Source organism: Camelus ferus, chromosome 4, assembly GCF_009834535.1.
Source record: "Camelus ferus isolate YT-003-E chromosome 4, BCGSAC_Cfer_1.0, whole genome shotgun sequence".
Lineage (NCBI taxonomy): Eukaryota > Metazoa > Chordata > Mammalia > Artiodactyla > Camelidae > Camelus > Camelus ferus.
The window spans coordinates 20,489,186-20,514,651 of NC_045699.1; the positions used below are offsets into that span (position 1 = coordinate 20,489,186).

Below are 25,466 nucleotides of genomic sequence, written 5' to 3' on the forward strand. Positions count from 1 at the left end.
TTTTTGTATGTTGATTTTGTACTCTGCAACTTTGCCATATTTATTTTTTCTAATAGTTTTTTAGTGGAGTTTTTTATGATTTTCTATACATAAAATCATGTCATCCATAATACTGACAGTTTCTTATTCCCTTCCAATTTGTATTTCTTTATTCCTTTTTGTTGCCTACTTGCTCTTGCTATGACTTTCAATACTATGAGAAATAAGAGTGGCAAGAGTCAGCATCGTTGTATTGTTCCCAGTGTTAGAGGTAGAGATTTTCGTTTTTCACCTTTGAGTGTCATGTTAGATGTAATTTGTCATTTACAGCCTTCATTATGTTGAGGTATGTTACTTTTACATAGATTTTGTTGAGAGTTTTTATTATAAATGGGTGTTGAACCTTGTCAAATGCCTTTTCGGCATCTATTGAGATAATCATATGGTTTTCATACTTTTTGTTTATGTGGTGTATCTTGTTGATTGATCTGCGGATGTTGAAACCTCCTGACATCATTAGGATAAATCCTACTTGATCATAGTGATGATTCTTTTAATGTCTTATTTGGCTTGCTAATATTTTGTTTAGGATTTTTGCATCTATGTTCATCAGAGATATTGGCCTGTAATTTTCTTTTAGTGTGTTCGTTTTGCCTGACTTTGGTATCAGGGTGATGTTGGCCTCATAAAATAAGTTAGGAAGCATTCCTTTTCTCTTCAATTTTTAAGAAGAGTTTGAGAACAGGCATTAAATCTTCTTTGAATGTTTGGTAGAATTCACCTATGAAGCTGTCCGGGCCTGGGGAGCTTTTTGGATTAATGTTTCAATCTCTGTATTAGTGATTTGGTCTATTCAGATTTTCTGTTTATTCATGATTCAGTCTTGGAAGGTTGTATGATGCTAAGAACTTACTCATTTCTTCTGTTATCCAATTTGTTGGCATATAGCTGTTCATAATATTCTGCTATAATCCTTTGTATTTGTGTGGTATCCATTGTTATTTCTCCCCTTTAATTTCTAATTTTATTTTCCAGAGCATTGTCTTTTTTTTCTGAATGAGTCTAGCTAACGCTTTGTCAATTTTATCTTTTCAAAGAACCAGCTCTTAGTTCCATTGATCTTTTCTCTTGCCTTTTTAGTCTCCATTTTATTTATTTCCACTAAGATCTTTACCATTTCTTTCCTTCTACTGATTTTGGGCTTAGCTTTTCTTTCTTTCTTTTTTTTTTTTCCAAGTTCCTTTAGCTGTAAGGTTAGATTGAGGTTTTTCTTGTTTTTTTGAGGTAGACCTGAATTGCTAAAAACTTCCCTCTTAGTACTGTGTCTGATGCCTCCAACAGATTTTGGTTTGTCTTTATTTTCATTTTCACTTGTCTTCAAGTAAATTTTGATTTCTCCTTTGATTTCTTTGTTGATCCAACACTTGCTCAGTAGCATGTTGTTCATTCTCCACATATTTGTGATTTTTCCAGCTTTTTTGGTAGTTGAAACCACTGTGATTGGAAAAAATACTGGATATGGCTTCAATCTTCCTATTTTTCTTGAGTCTTGTTTTGTATTCCAATATATGGTCTAACCTTGAGAAAGTTCCATGTGCACTTGAGAAGAAAATGTATTCTGCTGCATTAGAATGAAATGTATTCTTCATATGTATCAAATCCATCTGGTCTAATGTTTAATTTAAGGCCACTGTTTCCTTGTTGACTTTCTGCACGGATGAACTATCCATTGCTGTAAGTAGGGTGTTAAAGTCTTCTACTATTATTGTGTTGCTGTCAATTACTCCTTTTAGGTTTCTTCCATTTATAGTATCCTATCTTCATAGATCTATATGGATTACATTCTTTTCCTCTTCCCTTTTTCTGTTTTATTGTCTTGAATTATCCCTTTATATGTTGTCAGTTCATTACCAAATTGAAGTAGCTATAGTTATTTTTTCTACTTTATCCTTTATGCTATAACAAAGCGTTTAAAAACCTCTTCTGGTAAGAGTTACAATTTTCTGATTCTGTCCATCTATTTATCAACCTGCTCAAACTTTTGTATACTTTTGCCTTTTTGTTTCTGGTAGAGGAGCACCTTTCAACATTGTTTATAAAGCAGATTGAGTGTTGATAAACTCTCTCAGCTTTTATTTGCGTGAGAAAATTTTTATTTCTCCTTCATATCTGAATGATAACTTTGCTGGATAGAGTATTATTGGGTGACAGATTTATCTTTCAGTATTTTGAGATTGTCATTCTACTCCCTCCTGTCCCGTAGAGTCTCTACTGAGAAAGCTGCTGATAGCCTAATGGGGTTCCTATGCAGTGACCATCCTTTTTTCCCCTGGCTGAATTTCAAATTCTTTCTTTGTGATTGACTTCTGACAATTTTAAATAATGTGTCTTGGACAAGGTTTTTTTGCATTGAGGTAATTAAGTATTCTCTTAGCCCACTTGTATATCCAGGTCCTTCTACAGGTTTGTGAAGTTCTCAGTTATTATTTCTTTAAATAAGTGCTCCCTTTTCCCTCTTCTCCTTGAATACCCATTACTCTAATGTTGCCCTTCCTAAGAGTCGAACAGTGCTTGTAGAATTTCATTTTTATATCTCATTTCTTTCTTTTTCTACTGTATAATTTTTAGATTAGTATCTTGAACTTGCTAATTCTCTCTTTACTATGGTCTGCTCTGTATACAATGCTTTCTAATGCATTCTCCATCTCATTTATTGAGATCTTCAGCTCCAGAATTTCTGGGATTTTTTTTTTTTTAGTAGTTTCAACCTGGTTGGTAAAGTATTCCTTCTGTTCATTAATTTTATTCCTGAGCTCATTCAACTCCCTTTCTAGTTTTCTTATAGCTACTTGTGTTGTTTCATGACAGCTATCCTGAATTCTCCATTAATCAGATTGCAATATTCTATGACTTTAAGTTTGGTTTCTGAGGTATTCTAATTTTCTTTTTGTGGTACAGTGTTACTGTGGTTTATCATGGTGCTTCATAACTTGTTTCTCTGCCAGTGCATTTGAAGGAGGGAACACCTTTCATCTTGATTCTAACAATTCAACAGGTTAGAAATTAGACATCTTTATTTTGATTTCCAGTAGGTGGCGATATAGCACAAGTCTGAGGTTTCTCTTACTGAGCTGCCTCTGGTTTTATCTGAGTCTGCACTTTTCACCCCCATTGCCTCTGTCAGAGGTGTGGCCCCATGTCTTCATTATTGCTTTTTGCCTCTCTAGAGAAACAGGTGCCTTGCTTTTGCCGGTGTCACAGTTGCTGCTGCCTGGGGCACTGGGATGGTGGGCTCTCCCCTCATGTCTGCAATCCTAAATTGCAGGCTCCACTGCCATGGGGGAAGAGGTAGTGGGTAGCAGGGTCCTGTGGGTGCCTCTGCAGTGTCCAGTATTGTAAAGTTAATGGGCTCTACCACTGCAGGTGTGAGTGTGAAGGACCAGAGTCATGGGTACTTTGGCAGATTTAGGGATGGGGTATCAGGCCCCATTGCCACTGCTGCCCAGTTACCTGTGGCTGTGGATGCCACAGTACCCAGAAAACTAAAGTTGTGTACAGCACTTCCCCTGCAACTGCCAGGTTCTCTAAGGTTGTGGGCTCAGCTGCTATGGCTGGAGGACCAGGAATGTAGGCATGCCTTCTGTGTTTCCTTGGTTCGCATCCTCCTATGTTCTAGTCCACACACCTTTAGATGTACAAATATGTGAAATTCTCCAGCATTCTTGTGTGTTGGGAAGATGCATCTTTGTTGTGTTGTGGATGTTTCAGTAGTTGTAGATAGAAGGGGAAAGACAAAGGTAGCTTTTCACTTTGCCACAGTGCTCCCAGTATATAATTTTAAATGTACATTTTTCAACAAAAAATTATAACATAAAGAGAGAAAAGTGTCATCCATATAAAGGAGAGGAAGCAGGCAATGGATACTGCCCATGAGAGGGTCCAGATATCAGACTTGACAAAGACTTCAAAAAGTTATTATAAGTATGTTTAAATAATAAAAGAAAACTATGCTTTATAATGTACTATATTTTTTAAAAAGGTAAGACTACAATGTCTCATCAAATAGAAAATATCTATAAAGTGATATAAATTATTTTAAAACATGCAAGTGAAATTTCTGGTATTAAAAAGCACAATAAAATGAAAAAAATCTCACTAGAAGAGCTCAATATTTATGTATGAAAATTGTATGAACTGAAAGGAATAAGAATAACAAACCTGAAGATACATCAAGAAACAAAGAATAATAAAAATTAATAGCCTCAGAAAAATACTGGATACTACTAAATACACTAACATAAGCATAACAGGACTACCAGAAAGAGAAGAAAGAGAATAAGGTACAAAAAAACCCCCAAAAACAAAAAAACAAACTCAAAGAAACAATGGCTGAAAACTAACCAATAATCATGAAAAACATTAATCTACATATCCAAGAAGCACAACAAACTCCAAGTACTACCTATACAGAGATGTACCAAAAAACACATCATAGTAAAAATGCTGAAAGCCAAAAACAAGGAGAAATTCTTAGAAATCAGAAGAGAAAATGACTCATTTCCAAGAGATCTTGTAAGATTAGCAACTGATTTTTCTTCATAAATAATGGAGGCTAGAGACAGTGAGATAACATACTCAAAATGCTCAAAGATAGACAACAAGTTCATATTGTATAGCACAAGGAACTATATATTCAATATCTTGTAGTAACTTATGGTGAAAAAGAATATGAAAATGAATATATGTATGTTTCTATATGACTGAAGTATTGTGCTGTACACTAGAAACTGATACAACATTGTAAACTTACTATATTTCAATAAAATATATTTTAAAATATGCTCAAACAAAAACATTGCCAATACAGAATACTATATCCAGTAAAGGTATCTTTTATGAATGAAGACAATGAGTGACAGCAGCAAAATGGAGAATATGCAGCTCCAAGCACTCCTCCCCTAGCAGAAACATGGAAAGCAGAAACGGTCAGAATCAACGTTAGAAAAATTCTGAAAAGCATTCAAAAGCTTACAGTAACCAAGAAAATGCTGAACTAAGAAAAAAACATCTTAAAAAACAGTTAAAAGATTTATGAAAATTTTACTTGCCCTTCTGCATCTTATCTGTAGCACACTGGTCATCTTAAAGCCAGTGAGTATTAAAGCAGCAGAATTAATATAGTGGCAGTAGCCCATGTTCCCAGTAGGGATCTTTTGAGAAATGACAGAGCAGAACAGACTTTACTAGCAAATTATTGTATGTGTCTGCTCTAATTTGTCTAGGGGCTACTTGAGGAAATGTTAAAAGATGATTATCTCTGACTTAACTGGGAACACAGACTGGAAAAGTGAAGAATATGCCTCAAAAATACCACAAGGTAGAGTAATAAACTGGGAGCAGTAGCTGTGGGAAATTCTTTGGGAAATTAAGACATTAAAAAGTGCCCATGCATATGGGAGAGTTTAGAAATCCACACATATGTTCAGAGAAAGATGAATAATCACAAAAGTTCAGAGACACCCCAAGTTTTCACCTTAGAATAAGCTCAGTGCAAGTCTGGATAAGTATTTTTAAAAGTCCCAGCAAAGAGCTAATCTACAAAGACCATGAGAGAGATCTGTATTGTATCTGTGTGTGTTTGCTATTTTGTTTTTTACTTGTTTATTTTACTTCCTGGCATTTAAGGGAATATTCTGTCACAACATGGGCAACCAGCTAAAGGACAGAGATTTCAGTGACTGCACACAACAAGGAATAAGGTCTTTGCAAAAATAGGTTGAAAGACTCAACAAAAACAGTACCATAGCCTTCACCACTTAAAAAGTAGCAAAGTCTTGGGAAGGGGTATAATCTGATTTCCAGAGTTATCACATTATAATATTCAAATGCCTATCTTTCAACAACAACAAAAAAATCACAAGGCATACAAAGAAACAGAAAAGTCTGCCCTATTCAAAGGAACATATAAATTAACAGAAACTATCCATAAGGCACCTGATACCATATTTACAAGACAAAACTTTAAAACAACTATCTTAAATATATGCTAGAAGCTGAAGAAAAATACTTAAAAAGAACTAAAGGAAATCAAAGAAACGATATATAAATCAAAAGAGTATCAATAAAGAGCCTGAAATTATAAAAAATGAATCAAACCAATTCCAGAGTTAAAAAGTACAATAAAAATGAATAATTTACCACAGGGTTCAACAAAAGATGTGAACAGGTAGAAGAAAGAAGAAAATTGAACAAAGCCTATGGGAAAAGTGAGATACAATTAAGGAGACCAACATATATATTATGGGTGTCCCAGAAAGTGAAGAGACAGAAAAATGGGCAGAAACAACACTGAAGAAACAACAACCAAATACTTCCTACTTTTGATGAAAGACATATATTTATAAATCCAAAGACCACAATGAAGTCCAAGTAAGGTTAACATGAAGAGATTCACATTGAGATACATTATAATTATACTTTTGAAATTCAGCCAAAAACAAAGAGAGAATCTTGAAAGCAACAAGAGTGTGACTTGTCACATACAAAGGATCCTTAATGAGATTAACAGCTGATTTCTTATCATAAATAATGGAGGCCAGAAGGCAGTGGGATGACATATTTAAAGTGTTAAAAGGAAAAAAAAATCTGTCAATATTGAATTCTATACCCAGCAAAACCATCCTTCAAAAATATATATTACACGGCACACATTTCATAATAATGGAACTTGTGACAACAATAACATGAAGTGGAGGGAAAGAGCAATATAGAAGAGTTTTGTATGCTATTGAAGATAAGTTATCAATTTAAATTATATTGTTATAAGTTTACAATGATAAATGTAATCCTCTTGGTAATAACAAAGAAAATATCAACAGAATATACACCAAAAAATGAGAAGGGACTCAAAGTGTACCACTACAAAAAAATCAACTGAACACAAAGGAAGACAGTAATGGAGGAAATGGGGGACAAAATAAACCTATTAGACAGACACCAAACAAGTAATAAAATGGCAGAAGCTAGTCCTTATTTACCAGTAAGTACTTTAAATGTACATGGATTAAATTCTCCAATCAAAAGGTAAAGATTGACAGCATGGATAAAGAAAACATTATACAACTATATGTTGTTTAAAAGAGACTATTATATCCAAAGACACAAAAAGACTGAAAATGAAAAGATAAGAAAAGATATTTCATGAAAATAATAAACAAGAGAGTTGGGATGGACATAAGAGTACCTGACAAAACAGACTAAGCCAAAAACTGTTACAAGAGACAAAATAGAAAATTATATACTGATCAGTAAGTCAATTAATCAGGAAGCTATAACCACTTTAAACATACATGCACCAAAAAAAACAGAGCCCTAAAATATATAAAGTACAAAATTAAATGGAGAAATAGAGTTTTTATAATAGTTAGAGAATTAAATGGTCCACTTTAAACAATGAATAGAACATCTAAACAGATGGTCACTAAGGATACAAAGAGCCTGAAAAGCACCATAAACCAAGTATACCAAATAGACATATACAGAACAGTCTACCACAAAACAGCAGAATACACATTTTTCTTAAGTATACATGAAACATTCTCCATATCATAGCATATGTTAAACCACAAAACAACTCTCAATAAATTCTACAACATTAAAACCATACAAAGTATCTTTTCCAACCACAGTGGAATGGAGTGAGAACTTAGTAACAGAAGGAAAACTGAAAAATTCAAAAAATATGGAAATTAAACAAAATACTCTTGAACAATCAATAGATCAAAGAAGAGATCATAAGAGAATTAAAAATATTCAGAGAAAATTAAAACAAAAACACAACATGCCAAAACTTACAGGATGCAGCAAAATGCGGCGTTCAGAGGGAAACTTACTGTCATAAATGCCTACACTAAAAAAGATGACATATCTCAATCAATAATGTAATTTTATACCTTAAAGAAATAGAAAAAGAATACCCAAAGTGAATCCAAAGAGAGAAGGAAGGAAATAATAAAGATTATTGTAAAAATATTTTTAAAGGCATAACAAAACAATAGAATCTACTAATGCCAAGCTGCCTCTTTTTAGAGAGCAACAAAAATAACTTTTAGCTAGACTGACAAAAGAACAAAAGAATGGAAATAACTAAAATCAGAAATGAAAATAAAGACATACATAAATAAAAAAGATTACTAGAGAATACTATAATCAATTGTCCATCAAAATTAGATAACCCAGGTGAAAAGGACAAATTCCTAGAAACACAAATTACTTAAACTGGCTGAAGAACAAATAGAAAATCTCAGCAAACCTATAAAAGTAAAAAAGCTAACAGCAGTTATCAAAATTTTCAACAGAGAAAATTCCAGGGCCAGATGGTTTCACAGGTGAATTCTACCAAACATTTTAAAAGAATTAATAGCAATCCTTTTCAAATTTTTCTAAAAAACATATAATGGAGGGAACACTTCCAAACTCATTCTGGAAGGCTAGCACTATCCTGACACCAAAGTGAGATAAAGATATCCCAACAGCATAAACTTGGTTTAGCATCCAAAAGCCAAGTAATGTAATACACTGTACCAACAGAATGAAGGACAAAAACCTTCAGATAGATACAGAAAAAGCATTTGGCAAAATCTAACACCCTTTCATGATAAAAAGAAAAAAAAAACACTTAACTAGGAATAGAAGAAACTTCCTCAAACTGGTAAGTACACCAACAAAAAACTCAGAGCTAATGTCATACCTAAGGGTGAAAGACTGAAATCTTTCCTCCTGAGATCAGGAAGAAGACATAGATGTCCACTCCCTCTTTTTCTATTTAACTACATACTAAAGGTTGCAGTCAAGGCAACAGGCAATAAAATGAGATAAATGCATCCATATTGGAAAGGAAGAAAATCATCTCTACTTAAAGATAACACAATCTTATATATAGAAAATCTTAAGGAATCAACCTACTAGCAAGGTTGCAAGATAAAAGATTAATATACCAAAACTCATTGTGTACCTGTACATTAGACATGAACCACCCAAAAAGGAAATTAAGAAACAATTTCCATAAAACTAACAAAAAATAACTGAATATTTAGAAATACATGTACCCAAAGAAGTGCAAAGTTATAGGCTGGAAACTATAACACACTATTGAAAGAAATTAAAGAAGTTCCTAAATAAATGAAACATCACATGTTGATGGATCAGAGATATAATACTGTTAAGATGGTAACACTAGTAAAATTGATCTTCTGATTCAATACTATCTCTACCAAAAATAATCTGTGCTTGCTTGTTTTGCAAAAAGTGGAAAAGCTGATTCTAAAATTCATATGGAAATGCAAGAGACAGAATAGCCAACACTAAAAAAGAAGAAGAAATCTGGGGGACACACACATCCCAATTGCAAAACTTACTACAAATCTACAATAATCAACATAGTGTGGCACAGACTTGAAGATCTTTGGACCAAAGGAACCAAACTGACATTCAGAAATAAACCCTTATGTCTATGTCAATTGATTTTCAATAAACATACTAAGACAAATTGAGTAGGGGAAAAGTAGTCTTTTTCAACAAATGCTGTTGGGACAACTGAATAACACATGCAAAGTAATGAAGGTGGAGTCCTAGTAAATACCATATTCAAAAAATATCTCAAAAAAAATCTCAAAATGGGTCAAAGAACTAAATTTAAGAAATAAAACTCTTAGAAGAAAACACAGGTGTCCATTTCCATAATGGTGGATTAGGCTCAAACGCATATCTGAGATGCATCTGAGAATGCCCAAAAGCATGGGCAACAAAAGATAAAGTAGATATATCAAATATCAAAATTTTAAAGTTTTGTGTTTCAAATAACACCATTAAGAAGTAAAAAACAACTCAGAATTGAAGAAAAGTTCAAATTATATAACTGAAAAGAGACTTCTATCCAAAATATATACAAAAGAAATGAATACACATTTCTTCAAAGATATGCAAGTGGCCAGTAACATATAAAAAGATTATCAAATCATTACCCATCAGGGAAATGCAAATCAAAATCCTAATGAGATTTCACTCCCATCCAACAAAGATGATTATAATCAAAAAGACAGACAATAACAAGTGTTGACAAGGACAAAGAGAAATCAGAACCCTCAGACACTGTTGTTTGTTAAGTAAAATGGTGCAGCTGCTTTTGAAAACAGTCTGACAGTTCTTCAAAGACTTAAAAACAGAATTATCATATGACTCAGAAATCTCACTCCTTTGTATATACCTATGAGAAATGAAAATATATGTATGTATATACAAAATGTTGTACACAAATGTTTGTAGCAGCGTTATTCATAAAACAAATTCCATTTACTTGTGATAAATAAAATGTATGATATCTAGATAATGAAATTTTATTCAACTATAAAAATAAAGTACTGATACATGCTACAATATTAATAAGCCCTGAAAACTATTCTAAGTGGAAGAAGTCAGTCACAAAAGGCTATGTACGATAATTTCATATACTCTGAAATCTTTAGAATAGATAAATCTGTTTAGAGAGAAAGCCTATTAGTGGTTATATCAGGCTGCAAAGCTAAGGGTAAATGAGGAGCAATCATTAAAGGTTACAGGTCTTCTTTTCAAGATGATGAAAACATTCTAAAAGTAATTATGGTAATAGTTGCACAACTCTATACACTAAAGCCTACTGGTCTGTACACTTTTAATGGAGTAAATGTATGGTGTGTGAATTACATGCCAAAAGAAAAGAACACCACAAACTTCTCTTATTGACAATGTAATTATATAACTTAGAGAAATATAGAAAACATATACATTTTTAGAACTAATAAGACATTTGAGAAAATTTATTGAAAAGAAGCTCAAGATAAATCAGGAACATTGCTGTATTCCACAAATAATTAATTAAAATATAATTTAAAATACTATGTACCATAGCACAGTATTTTTACAATAATATCAGTAGCTAGGAGTAAATCTAATAAAAGTGAACAAAACCATTTTAAGAAAGTTACAAAACTTTATTCCACATTCATAAATAGTAGGATCATAATTCTTCCAAAAGTAATTCATGAATTAGGTGAGGTACCAATCTGCTTTCTAATAGAATTTTTCCATAAAACTAGTGAAATGATCCTTAAATAATATAGGATAGTGAAGAGCACATAGAGGGTGTATGACTTACAAAAAGAAGAATAAACAAATAGATCACCCTACCAAATAATAAGTCAAATTATAAAACTACAGTACCTAAAACCATGAAAATAATAGGAAATCTAGAAACAAACCTATACACACATGGAAACTTGGAGATGTGAGAGAGTCTACATCATAAATCAATAAACTATTGAGTATATAGTGTGGAATGCTACACCCAAAAATGAATTCTAAATAGGTTAAATATTTTAGAATAGGAAAAACTAGAATATGACTCCTAAAACATTAGAGAAGAAAATAATAAAAGTGACTCCAAAAACACACAAATTTTAGAAAGTCTAATTCATCTTATTCAAGATTCACAGAACAGAAGGTATTTGTAATATATATAACAAAGTACGACCATCCAGAATAAAGAATGCTTACAAATTAATAAGAAAAGAAAAAAACCACAATAGAAAAAAGCCACAGAACTAAAAATCACAGAATGGAATATTTGAATGGCATTTAAGGAAATAAAAATTATCATAAAAAATCATGTAGCTGTGAATTAGTACAAGGAAATACCAATTGCCCTTATCACACTACCAAACTGCTTAAAAGTTGTGAGGAAGCAGAAACTGATAAAAATTAAGAAAACAAATGTGCCAGAATTTAAGTCTCTCAATGGCTCAGTAATTCCCTGAGTGTGCTTAACTAACAGATTTAATGTATTTCCTTAAATATCTGCAATGAACTGATTCACACACTCAGAAAGACATATCCTTTCTTGTATGACTTAAATTATCATGCACATACGCATACACTCACAAAAACATGCATAGTCACGTAGCCATCATACTTCCTATATTTTAATAGATACATATGTTTGTGTACTTATGTTATATATCGTTTTAAGCATGCATACATAAAGGGACAATCTTATTTACCAGCACTAAAATTTGTTTTGAGTCTTTTCAACAAAATCCATGGTAAAAGAGAAATCTGAAATTCAATGGGAAAAAAATGAACAAAAGCACTCTCAAGATGAAGAGAAAGCCACAAAAAATATTATTTTGAAAAATACTGAACAAAAAGGATATAAGAATATCATAAAGATTAATTATACCTTTTATCTTCTATAAAAATAAAATTTTAAGATGAATAAGGCCCTCGTAAGCCAAAGAAAAAGCATCATCTTTGAAATATATTTGAGTATTTTTTAACTGTTTCATGCTTTTTCACATTTTATTTTTTAAAGGACCTGGAAAATACAGTCTTCAAACTATCTTGCAATGAACTCCAGCTATATTTATAAATTGAAGCCCTAACTGAAAAAAGGCCAAAATTCATAATTCTAAATATGTTTTTTCAAAACATGTTTTATTTCAAAATGCAATAGCTTTTATTTTTTAATGATTACATTTTAGCTAAGTATTTGAAGTCAGTTTCCTGCTTTGCAACATCAATTTTTAAAAAGCTGTGGGTCTTAAGTGAAGGAATATAAATTAATGCTAGTCCCCACTGGTAGATGTGAATATGTAACTTGTTTTTTAAGGAAACTAACATGTAATTAACTTCCTATAAGAAGACAGATTCAAAATAACAGCATAGATTCCATTTTCATTGCATACCTTTATTTTTGCATCAGTGTTAGATTTTTCTTTTCTCCAATGTGCTTCCTGCTTCCTCAGTTTCTCCAGGTCATTTAGCAAGTCAGCGCAGTGGGTGCTTAATTTCTCATTTTCCTCCTTCAGATTTTTTACAACCAGTCTGTTTTGCTCTTCCTTATACTGTACACACTCCTTAGTGTCCTGTAGAACAGTACCACAAGGGCCGATAAACAAAACAAAACCAAAAAAAGGTGAGAACTAATCAGCAAATATAAACTGTGCAGTTTTATACTCACAGCAGCTTCTTCTATATTTGATGGCCAAGGTCACCTGTATACTTTTATTGGCCTCTTTTCATGCAGGTGGATGGGTCATATTTTTTCACTGGATGACAGCTTTGATGAGTACACATTTGCAAAGAGCCCATTAATTGATCAAGCTGTCTTTGATGCTGTCCCCAGCTATTTTTGAGACCCACACAGACATATCCTCCCAGACCTGGGTTTTATCAATTAATAATGTCAGTCCCATCAGAATCTAATTACAAGAAGCCACATATTCACACTCCTACTTTCTTAGCTCCATTTCCATCATTAACTATTTATCTGAAAGTTATAAAGCTTGGAGTCTTAGCTTTAAAGCATCTTTGTCAGAGTTTCTGCATGTGAGAAAACTGTATGGTACAGCAGGGCCTAAGGCAATTTTTCCTCCAAGCTTGTCACTTTCTGGGCCACAAAGGCTGACAAAGCTTAAAGTAGGACTTCAAAGAAATAGTGCTATAAAACTATGTGTAAGTCAACACACCTTAACGTCTTGACTTTTATCTTTAAATTTCTTCTGCAAGTCACTGAATTCTTTCCTTAAGAAAGCATTTTCTTCATCTACTGTAATCTTCCGTTTTACAAGGTCATTTATTTCCTGTTTCAGTCTTGATTCACTCTATAGAAAAAAAATCAAGATTATTGGTGAGCTGGCATTTCTAAGAATAATTATTTTATGTAGAAAATTTTAGATTTTGATTCATAATGTTAGAATAACTAGCTTTCATAATAATGTCTATTATCCCATTTCTCATTTCCTGTGATATGCCCATAGATTTTCAAGTAAAATGTGCAAGTATTTACTGTTTACTAGTTTAAGATGAAGAACACATGAAAACTGGATACCAAATACTAAGCCACATTCAGAAAACAAACTTTTCAGATTTAGGTGTGTAATAAGAAAAAAAACTCAAAACTTTACAAAATAGTCTAATTAAAGAAAATGCACATGTAGCTAAAATAAGAATTACCCACTTATTTGAGTATCATTTTAAAGAAAACATTTTTTTTAGAGATACAATTACCCTTTTGTGAAAGTATAAACAATTCTAAAGAATGAAAAATGGTAAGTTTGTTTTGGTACAAAAAATATCTTGCACTGAGAAAGAAAATTCAAAATATCAAAACTGCCAAAATTTTTAACTGAGTGTTTTTCTCACCTGTCAGAGATAATCTTTTAGGTATCTCCAATTGAGGGGATGTACCAATGACTCAATTCTTTGTTTCCCTCTTCTCAAATCTTTATAGCATTTTCCACAGAAAATTTACCCACTCTCTTGGCTTCTGGTTTCATCTGTGTGAAAGACTACCTAATACATAATCCAGCCCTGACTCTCTCCTAATCACCAATCCCACATTTCCAATTTTCTATAAAACACCTCCATTTGGATTATCTGCTGCCACCTCAAACTAGCATGCTAAAACTGATATCCATGTCCTGATATTAACTCTTTTCCTAAACTTATTCAATTTTTGTCAATCCATCATTTTTTCAACTAATATCTGAAACAAATATCTCGTAAATTTTTTTGCAGTGCTTAATTTAGGGTTTCTACTTTATCTAAATATTATTAAACTCACATTTGATATATGCTTTGTTATATTTTTAACTCTATTATACCTAGGAAGGACAGCTATACCATTAGAAATTTTTATTTCATGTATGTATATACTAGGTCATAAAGTAAAATGTGTTTTTTCAGTGTGGGGATAATAGTAATAAAACATTGCTCTATGTTATTTCTATTTAGAGGTGACACTGCTAAGTCACAGGCTATATACACTTCAAGAGTTCTCATAGCTCCACATCTATACCAACGCTTGACACTCAGGATTGATAATTTTTCACACACGAGGTAAAAATGGTACCTTAATATAGTTTTTGTTTCCTATTTTAATTATTAGGGCATATCAAAATATGTCTGACATCAGTCAAACAGCATAAAAACAGGTGCATAAATATGGCCCACCCACAATTCATACCACATTTTTCTATTCTCATCTAAGTCTTAGCCTCCTTCAAGATTCAACTTCCACCTCTTCCATGAAGTCTTCCCCAACTATAAGAGTAGTTTTTGCTATTTCTAAGTATCTGTATTACATGCCTACATTATTCATTTGATATTAACATATTACCTAGTCTTGCTAAGTATGTCTCTAGGTACTGTCTTCCAAACTAGATTACAGTAAATGTTTACAAATGAGATTGACACTGAATGATAAAAGTCAATCATATGAACGCTAAGACTATTTGTAAAATATCTACAGGCCTATCCTTTGAAAAATTGAGCATCCTCATCTATTCTGGAGATAATTCAGACTTTAGGAAGGCAAGACCATTGAACCAAATGATTTAAGTTTTAGAAGGGTCTGCCCATTAATGTGAGCTAAACTTAATGGGAATTGACAATATAAACAACACCAATAGCAAGCCCTTTCATGAAAATTATTTAATAAGTAAAATGTTAGTATTTGAGTGAATTCAGTAATACACAGGACAAATATAGACTTAATTTTTAAATAAAAGCACATAATACAATGAAGTTAGTTAACCGAAACTATCATATTCTGATAATTAGTTCAATAAATTTGACATTATGTATCATAACCATTAAAGTAATAAGTTAAAGATGAACTCCCATGGAAGAGGATTGATAAATTAAACTCTCAAAGATTTGTTAAATTTTGTATAATTCAAAATATTTTCCTAATAAAATCTACCCTCAATGATCTAGTTTCTATAAAAAGCATAGATATATACAGTTACAACTCATTTTTTTCCTTTTTATTGAGGTATAGTTGATTTATAATATTACATAAGTTTCAGGTGTACAAAATAATGATTCACAATTTTTAAAGGTTATATTCCAATTTATAGTTATTATAAAATATTGGCTACATTCCCTGTGCTGTACAATATATTCTTGTAGTTTATTTTATATATAGTAGTTTATACCTATTAACCCCCTATCTCTTTCTTGTCCCTCTCCCCCTTTCCTCTCCACACTGGTAGCGACTAGTTTGTTCTCTGTATCTATGAGTCTGTTCCTTTTTTGTTATATTCATTAGTTTATTTTATTTTTTTAGATTCCACATGTAAGTGATACCATACAGTATTTGTCTTTCCCCATTTGACTTATTTCACTAAGCATAATACCCTCCAAGTCCTAAATTTAGTTTCATGAAAACTTTTCAACAAACTTTTCTGGATAGAGTAGAGTACATTCTTAATGGTCTGGCTTGAGTTAATATTAAAATAGCAAATAGAACTCAGAGGAACCATAAAGCATACACGGTGACAAGAGAAAGTATGTCTAGAACAAATAATTTATTATGGATAAGCCATGGAATGAATAATTCAAATCATGGTCAAAAGATGTCTATAGAGTAAGAAGAGAATGATAGAGAGAATGAAGCAGGAAAAAAAGGGAGGTGTGGTGGCAGTAGCATATAAGACTTAAAACTCTATCAGGCAATACTTGAGCATAGTTAATATATTATTTATGACCTACTTTCAAATGGATATGAAAGTTTTAATAAAAAACAGGGAAGTAATGAAACCACAACAACTAAAACAATGGTAAATGGAGAAAGGGGAAGGGGTAAGAAAATTAAGTCTAACTGAGAACAAAAACTTATATCTGAGCTTCCTAGAAGTTAAGGAAAGAGGGAAATATGTTAAAAAATCATCATTTAATTAAATACAATATCCTAGGTTATTAGCAGAGTCATGTTATGTAGGGCAACACTTGAAGGAGAATTTATTACATGATTTATTTTATGACTAAAAATGACAAAGCTAAAGATTAGTCTTAGCAATAGAAGTTATACAGCAATTCTTTCACATTATGATCAATAAAACATATTATAAGACTGTTCTATGAAAATTTCTCTGCATTTAGCTAAAATAATTGTGTGTAACTTTCTAGTAATTTGACTAGATACATAGTGAAGACTTAAATCAACTAAAGGAATTGTCTTTCTTAATTGTTACTCTATCCCATAGGCTGTAAGTTTGGAAAAGTAAGAGCTATTTAACAATACTCAGTGGAACAACAAAGAAGGGACACAGTGGAGGGACTTCTGGCTTCAGGTCTAGGATACAGGAACTTGAAAGTTGTCTCTCCTGTTCACACAACATTAAAAAAATCTGAACAAACTGAAAACAACAATTTTTCTTAGAATCATCAGAAAACTGATGTCATAAGGCAAACTGCTATTCCCAAAACTAGAGAGACAGGCAGATACAGAGAATCACAATTTACCAGAGCAGAAACCCAGAAGCAAGCAAACTCCATGGTAACCAGTACCAGGGTGGGAAAACCAAACCTACAATTAACAAACTACTGGAAGATCAGTGTGGACAAGTTTCAGAATTAAAATGTCCATGAGGGTCAGTCTTAGAGGAGTTCCCACATCTTCGTAAGTTTTACATAAAGAAGCCCTGTCAGGTTGTCACGGTGAAAATCAGAGAAAAAAATCTCTTCCTGCTTCCTGCGGCGGGGGGGGGGGGGGGGGGGGGGGGGGGGCGGGGGGGGGTGCGGACAACCGACGGACTTAGACATTGTAAAATATGCTCTAAGTGTTCATTTCTTAACAAGGCCTGCCCTCAAGAGAAACTATTTTACCAGAGCCTATTGAGATTTTACCAAAGACTAACCAACTTGGAGGACATAAAATACCCAACTCCAACACCCTCTAGGTCTTACATTTCCAAGGGAGAAAAAACTGAGAAGCACTTGTGAAGGTCAGAGCCTAGGGGCACAAGTTCACTGAAAGAATGAGACCTAGTCATGACTATAAAATATTTCCCCTTCCCCATCACCAGGGCTTGTGTATAATAACAAGGGAATACAACTGAAAGAACTGTGTTTCAGAGGATATTTAAGAAGTCTCTTGAGAAACCCAAATAAAAAAGGACGCTAAATTTTAGCCTCTGACACATAAAGCCACAGCAAACATTAATTATAACCTAATTATTACCCTAGCCAGGTAAATATAAACCCTCACACTGAAGGCCTGTTTACCTCAGGACTTTTTACTCATTTGGTTAATTATATGAGTCAACTTGGCTAAACCACTGTACCCATCATATCCAGCTTACGAACAAAGACCAGTCTAGACATCGCTGTGAACGTGTTTTGTACATGTGATTGATTAACATTCAAGTCGGTGAACTTTGAGTAAAGGAGATTACTCCTCCATAATGTAGGTGAGCCTCATCCAATCAACTGAAGGCCCTAAGAAAAAGGGCTAATCCTCTGAGGGAGAAGAAATTCTGCCTCCAGAATACTTCTTGATTCAGCTGCAAAATCAGCACTTCCCTGGGTCTCCAGCCTGCCAGTCTTTTATGCAAAATTCAGATTTGCCAGCCCACAATTACATGAACCAATGACTTAAAATTAATCCCTCAATTTCTCTGTCTCTCTCTCCCTCTATCTTTATCTAGCTGTCTATCTATATAGATAGCTATCTACATCTACACACACACACACACACACACACACACACACATAAAAAACACATGTAGTTCTGTTTCTCTGGAGAACCCTAATAGAGATCTTGATCCTATTTAGGACTTCAGTCTTAAAATTGCAAAGACTTGGACTCTGCCAACAACCTGAGTAAGCTTGGAAGCAGATTCTACCCAAATTAAGCCTCCAGATGAAAGCATAACCCAATTCAAACCTCAATTACAACCTTATGAGATAATGAGCAGAAGACCCACCTAAGCTAGGCCCAGACTCCTAACCCACAGCAACTTCATAAATCTGTGTGTTCTTTTAAGGCTCTAATTTGTTATAAAGCAAGAGAAAAACTAATATATCACAATGTATTTTCCTATCAAATTTATACTAGAAAATAATAGACAAAATAGTTATGGAACATAAGCATTAGAAATCTTGATGGTATTAAAAAAACAAACAAATAATGCTAAGAACGGGAAAGTAAGTCTTCTGTAAGTTTACTTTAAAATGCAGGAGAAAGAAATATTCCTCAACATTTTTCTCATTTTTTTACACTGTGCATTTAAGACATACTACCTAGATTTTTCAGAATACGTTAGAATTAAGAAGTATAGTATTAAATATTATATATAAAATAATACACTAAATCACTAGAAGAACTGATATAGACCCTAAACCTTCTGAATTATCAACATGAGAAGGTATGTATACACACGTACATATACACACACACAAAAATGAAGAAAAGATGTGGTGAATTTAAAAAACAAAGAAAATATTAAAAGCAGAAAATACAAAGTCAGAGAAAAAAGACCAAATAAGTATATTAAGAAGTGCAAATGGAATAAACTTACCTTTAAAAAGGTAAAGACATATAGAATGAGTCAAAACACAAAGTCCAACCAAATATTATATACAATAGATTCATCTAAATATGCAATGTTAAAGGATGAACAAAGATATAACAAATTAATTCAAAGGATGCTGGAGGAAAGAAAACGGTTTAAAAAGAAAATTAAGATATAACCTGAATGACTAAAATGATGAAAAAGTTAGAATAAATGTATTAAATCTTGTTATTTCTTGATACCATGGTCTCTACCTTCATCTAGAATTATGTTAACTCAATGAAGTCTTCTTGTTTTGCGTATTTTAATTTCCTTCTCCATTACTTTCAAATATTGTGCTTAACATATTTTAAATGCAAAAATTTTTCTCTGCACTGTTAAATTTCCTCATTTGTTTCCATTACTTTGCTAGAATTCAGTGATCTCTTAAAATGTCATATACCATTCCACTAGTGTTGCTTTCTAAACTCACTAAAAACTTGATGATTGCTGAATCTGATATTTTTTCACAAACCTCATGTTTTTTTTTAACATTTCATACTAACCACCTTTTGCTTTTTGAAACTCTTGTCAATTCATAAGACACTGTTATACTTCTCTCTCTACTTCTCTGAACAGTTTTTTCATCTCTTTTAGTGAAATTTGCTCTTCCTCTCACCCCATTAATAATATCAGCAAATATCTTGTTCTAAAAATTCTCACTGTTTAAAGTCTTCCCGCTAACTATGACATTAAATATCTATATATAAAGGGGAAAATTCCTTCCCAAGGGTTGGATCCACACTTTCAGAAGGTTGCTAAAAATAAAAAATCGCTCAATGGAATTCCTAACAATAACTAAGACACAAATTGTCTAAAAGTAGTTCAAAAGTTATCCTCACAGTAAGTTGTACTTACTTATAACAGCCCTCTTTCTAATAACAATGCCACTGTTCTCCTGGATTTTCCAGGCTGAAAGCCTATGAGTCACTTATAAATTATTGTCAAGTCCTTACGGTTCTAATTTATATACCTTTAATTTCTGCGAACCGAATAGTACAGGTTCACGTCATTACTCTTAGACTATAAAATAACCCCCCTTACAGATCATTCCACTTTCTGCTTTCTTTTTTCTAATGGTATACTGGATTATCTGTTTTATATTCATAGACTGTAGCTTAACTAACTTAAGTTAATGAAAAGCTTAGACAGATTCTCTTGGCTTATAAGTAATAATAAGTCCAAATTTTTCATTCAAGCAATCAAGGCCTTTCCTTAATACAGGTCCAACATAACATTAGTCTTATTTCAGCCTACACTCCTACATATTTATCTTTGAAACAAACTATAAATTTCAGTATCACACAAACACACCCTATACTCCTATCTTCATGAATTTTTCCTGGTGCTTAGCATGGCAAATCCTCTAAAATCTCTACCTATTAAAACCCATTTGAATACTTCAAGACGTCTCCAAAGAACTTAATCTCTCCTTCCTTTAACTCTTTACAGCATTGTGCTTGTGATTCTCTTATGGCACTTATAATACATTGGTTTTATTCAGTTTAAATCACACAGTAAAAAATATTCAAAGAGCAGCTCTTACAAATTAGTTAATATGGTAAATATTAGATGCCAGGTATACAAGAGTCCCCACCCTCAGAGAACCTGTAATCTAGTATAGGAGAACATGGTTACTTGCACCTCACTTTTATCCCAACCCTACTACTCACAGAGACTTAGAAATCATTAAAGGCAAGAACTTTACCTCTGAATTTTCCACAGTACCATCACATGATAATATATACATCTAATACAATAATTTGAACTGAACTGAAAATATACCTTTTAAAAAGTTATAACCATCACTGCACAAAAACATACATGATTTAGGCAAAGAAATTAAAGGCCCTAAGAAACAAGTTATGTGCCTAAAAACAATTTCTCTTATGGGCATTTAATATTTTATACATAAACTAAATGATTCTACTCAAAAAGTAAATGATGAAATAATACCAACCCAAGGAAAAGGAAGTAGAAAACAAATTTAGCAAAGAAAATGGAAAATATACTATCATTTAAGAAAGTCAACATTGTTTAATGGTATGCTATACTATCTAGATCTGGTAAACTAAGCATTCCCTAAAGCATTGCAAACAATGCCAAAGGATATGTTTTAAAAAGTTCCAAAGTCTATTCTCCTCCATAGACTAGATTTGTAACTGAGGAAGAGATTGTTCAGCCAGCCTGGATCTACAGTTTCCCAAACCTCCTGAATCTTGGGGTGGTCATATAACTAGTTTTCCCCGGTGAAATGTGAGCACAAATGATGTTTGTCACTTCTTAGACATAGGTTTTATATATTAGGCAGCTGAACCTAGACAAATTAATATACTAGGCACATTATAATATTTATCTATCTTAGAAATCATTTTGATATTCCTTGATATTAGAGTGGCATATACAACTTTTTCCAAAACAAACTGATTTAAAAATTATTTCTAAAATTCTATCATTATAGCACCAATTATGACATTTTCTATAGGGAAAATACAATGCTGGAAAAAGCATAAATCTCAAATTTACATGTCATATAGAAATCTACATTCAATTTTAGAAAGAGTTTATATGGATTTAGAGAATGAAAAAATAACTGAATCTTTTATATAAGTTAACATCCACTTTTAGTCCTTTAATAAAGCAACTCAGCAACTTTGGATGAAAGTTCTCATTATCATTGAATAGGCTAGGAAGGAAAATAGAGTTAGAAGTTGGAAGAGCACAGCTGCCAAAAAGAACCTCCATTTAATCTAGAAAAATTTTAGGTCACTTATTCTATAATAAGCAACTGGGTATAAAATGAACTTAAGTATTATATCATGATATAGGCCATTCTTAAAATAAAACTCTTTCACCCTTATTTTTAAGATTCTAATACCTTTAAAATGATTCATGGAAGCAATGGCCATATGGACTTTTGCAGTGATAATGTACTGATTATATAATTATATACAATTTAAAATACATAGTCATACGTAATTGTATAATTTATTGATTATATGTAAAAGATAGGATTGTATAATGCAAAAAGGCAAGTTTTCAAAAGACCAATATAATCATCCTGGTTGTTGTTAATCTTTTCTACAAATGAAACCATCTAAAAATTTATGTTTCAGAATGGAATGATAACTGCCAAAAATAAAAAGCAAATTTTAGTTAAAAACGAGTGAGTGATAGTTACTACTATGAAATTATAACATCATCTTAAGAGTTTAAATTGATAGATAACAAAGACTATTAATTCAGAAACTGAAGAATAATCTGACTAAAGTAGTAACCTGACTATAGAAATGGTTTGACATAATGACCTTGATATTCTTTATGAACATTGTTGCAAAAAATTAAAAATAATTATAAAGACCTATTAGCTGAAAGAAGTATTATGATTTTAGTATTTTCTGTTATAACACCAACCTGTTCCAATTCTTGTATTTTAGCATCCTTGACTTGCAGAATTTCTAAAACTTTTCTGTCTTTAGCTTCAGATTTCTGTTTTTCTCTAGAAAAAAAAAACACTGAGAGTTTATGAGTCATATATGGTAGCCAATTCTTTAAATTTTTATATCCTGATAATGAGTGTCACTTTAAAATACAGAAAATTAAATTATCTGGGGTTGACAGCCCTTTCAGAATTAATCAGAAACCATATGGCAAGGGACAAAAACTTACAACTGCTGACAACTAAGACAACTTTATACAAAAAAAGTTTAGTTTTCAAATTTAGATGCATGATAAAAAATACTTAAAACACATTTTATCTTGATTGCAATAAACATTATATCATAAATTTAAAATAATTAATGAATATATAAATATGCTCCTGTTAATATAAACATTGTACATATGCAATTATAAAAAGAATAAAATACTTATCATTTTTAAGTAAAACACTCAAAAAATAGACAGCTAGAGATTTACGAATATCCAACATTAAATAAATGGGGAGAAATTTAAGGAAACCCATTTACATTTTTTAAAAACTTTAAAAATAGGTAGAATAAATAAAAATCTTTATCTAAATCACACAAATCACAAAGTGTACAGGTTGGAAGAAAAAAAGGAATCCTCACTTGAGAAAGTGAAATGAAGCAAAGGGCTTTAAAAGGCACAACGGGACATTAGAATTAAGAGATACCAATCAGAAAAGCATACCATTGCCGGTGACCAAGACAGTAGAGTAGGAAGACCTTGAACTTACCTCCCTCCATGGACAACACAAAAAAATACAACTACTTACAGAGCAACTATTCATGAGAACAAACTGAAGACTAGTAGAAAGGATATTACACAAATAAAGACATGAAGAGACCACAATAAGACAGTTAGGAGGGGTGGAGATAAAATATAGTCAGGAGGTATATACCCAGATCAGTGGCCCCCAAATGGGAAGATAAGCATAACTGCAGAGGTCCTCCCCAAGAAGTAAGGTGTATGTGCCACACATCACGCTCTCCAGCCTGGATATCCTACACCAAGAAGATGAGACCACAGTACATCTGCCTTTGAAAACCAATGGTGCTCATGTGCAGGAGAGCCAGAGAGCTGTAGGAAACAGGGATTCAACCCTTAAAGAGTGTGCACAAAATCTCAAACAGTCCAAGTCCCAATGCAGATGCAGCTGTATGAAAGGAGCCTAGGTCAGATCCACTTGCTGGCCTTGGTAAGCCTCCTAGAGAGGCAAGAAGCAATCAGGATCCCCCTTGGGGAGAGAGATGCTGGCAGCAGCCATTTTGGTAGGCTCATTGTACTGTGATAATATCAGCCATTTTGAAATCCCTCCTCTACCCTGTTAGCACCAGGGGATTACTCACCCACCAGGGGGCTAGCCCCAGCCCCAAATCACCCCAGGCTGTGCAGACATCCATGTAGGGACCCTGTGTATAGCCAATGACACAGGAAGACTGCCCTGCCCTCCAGCAGGTCCACAGCCACACTGCACAAGGCAGAGCCTCACAGCCAATTGGGCCAGGGCCAGCTCCACCTGACAACACACCCACAGTAACTGACCCCATCACAAAAGAATGGTTCATGCTGACTACATGAGGAGAACCCCTATGGCATACAGCTGTAATGATCAGAGACGGGTGTGCTACTGAACCCTAAGGAATGTCTCCTACATAAGGCTACCTCCCCAAAACTGGAAAATGTAACTGGCTGACCTAACACATAGAAATAAACATGGAGAACTGGGCAAAAATGAGGAGACAGAGAAATATGTCCCAAACAAAGAAACAAGTTAAAACCTCAGAAAAAAAGAATTAGACAAAGTGGAGATAAGCAATCTTCGCCAAAAAGAGTTCAAGATAATGATCATAAAGAGGCTTACTGAACTTGGGAGAAAACTAGATGAACACAGCGAAAATTTCAAAAAGAGTTAAAACATATAAAGAAAAACCAAACTGCTGAAAAATACAATAACTGAAATAAAAAAAAACACAACAGAAGGAGTTAGGTGATACAGAGTAATGGACCAGGAATCTGGAAGACAGAAGAGTAGAAATCTCCCAAGCAGAACAGAAAAAAGAATGTTCAAAAAAGAAAATAGTTTAAGAGACCTCTGGAACAACATCAGGCATACTAACATTGGCATATAGGAGTCATAGAGGAAAAGAGAGAGAGAAAGTAACGGAGAACTTATTTGAAGAAATAATATCTGAAAACTTCCTTAATCTGGGGAAGGAAACAGACATCCAAGGCCAGGAATCACAGAAACTACCAAATAAGATGAACCCAATGAGGTCCACATCAAGACACATTACAAGTAAGATGGCAAAAATAAAAAGAGACTCTTAAAAGCAGCAAGAGAAAAGCAACTAGTTACATACAAGGGGACTCCCGTAAAGCTATCAGTTGACTCTTCAGCAGAAACGCTACAAGCCAGAAGGGAGTTAGACAATATATTTAAAGTGATGAAAGAAAAAAAATTGACAACCAAGAATACTCTATCTGGCAAGGCTATCATTCAGATAAAAACTGTAAAGTTTCCTTAAAAAAAAATTAGAACAGTATTTCCATAAAGATCCAGCAATTTCACTTCTGGGTATTTACCCAAAGAAA

General features: G+C 32.9%; 1 protein-coding gene across 4 annotated transcripts in view; it reads right to left on the reverse strand.

Moving 5' to 3' along the window:
* The window catches only part of CNTLN (centlein), a 247,841-nt gene that overhangs the window by 186,620 nt on the left and 35,755 nt on the right, over nt 1-25,466 (reverse strand). For all 4 annotated transcript variants that reach the window (XR_004319147.1, XR_004319146.1, XM_032477635.1 and 1 more), the window contains exons 3-5: nt 22,824-22,908; nt 13,539-13,673; nt 12,756-12,935 (exon numbers count right to left, since the gene is read on the reverse strand). Coding sequence is in view for 2 of the 4 variants with exons in the window: in XM_032477635.1 (XP_032333526.1) it covers nt 12,756-12,935; nt 13,539-13,673; nt 22,824-22,908 (400 nt within the window). In the remaining 2 variants the exon portion in view is untranslated. The remainder of the gene's footprint in view (nt 1-12,755; nt 12,936-13,538; nt 13,674-22,823; nt 22,909-25,466) is intronic.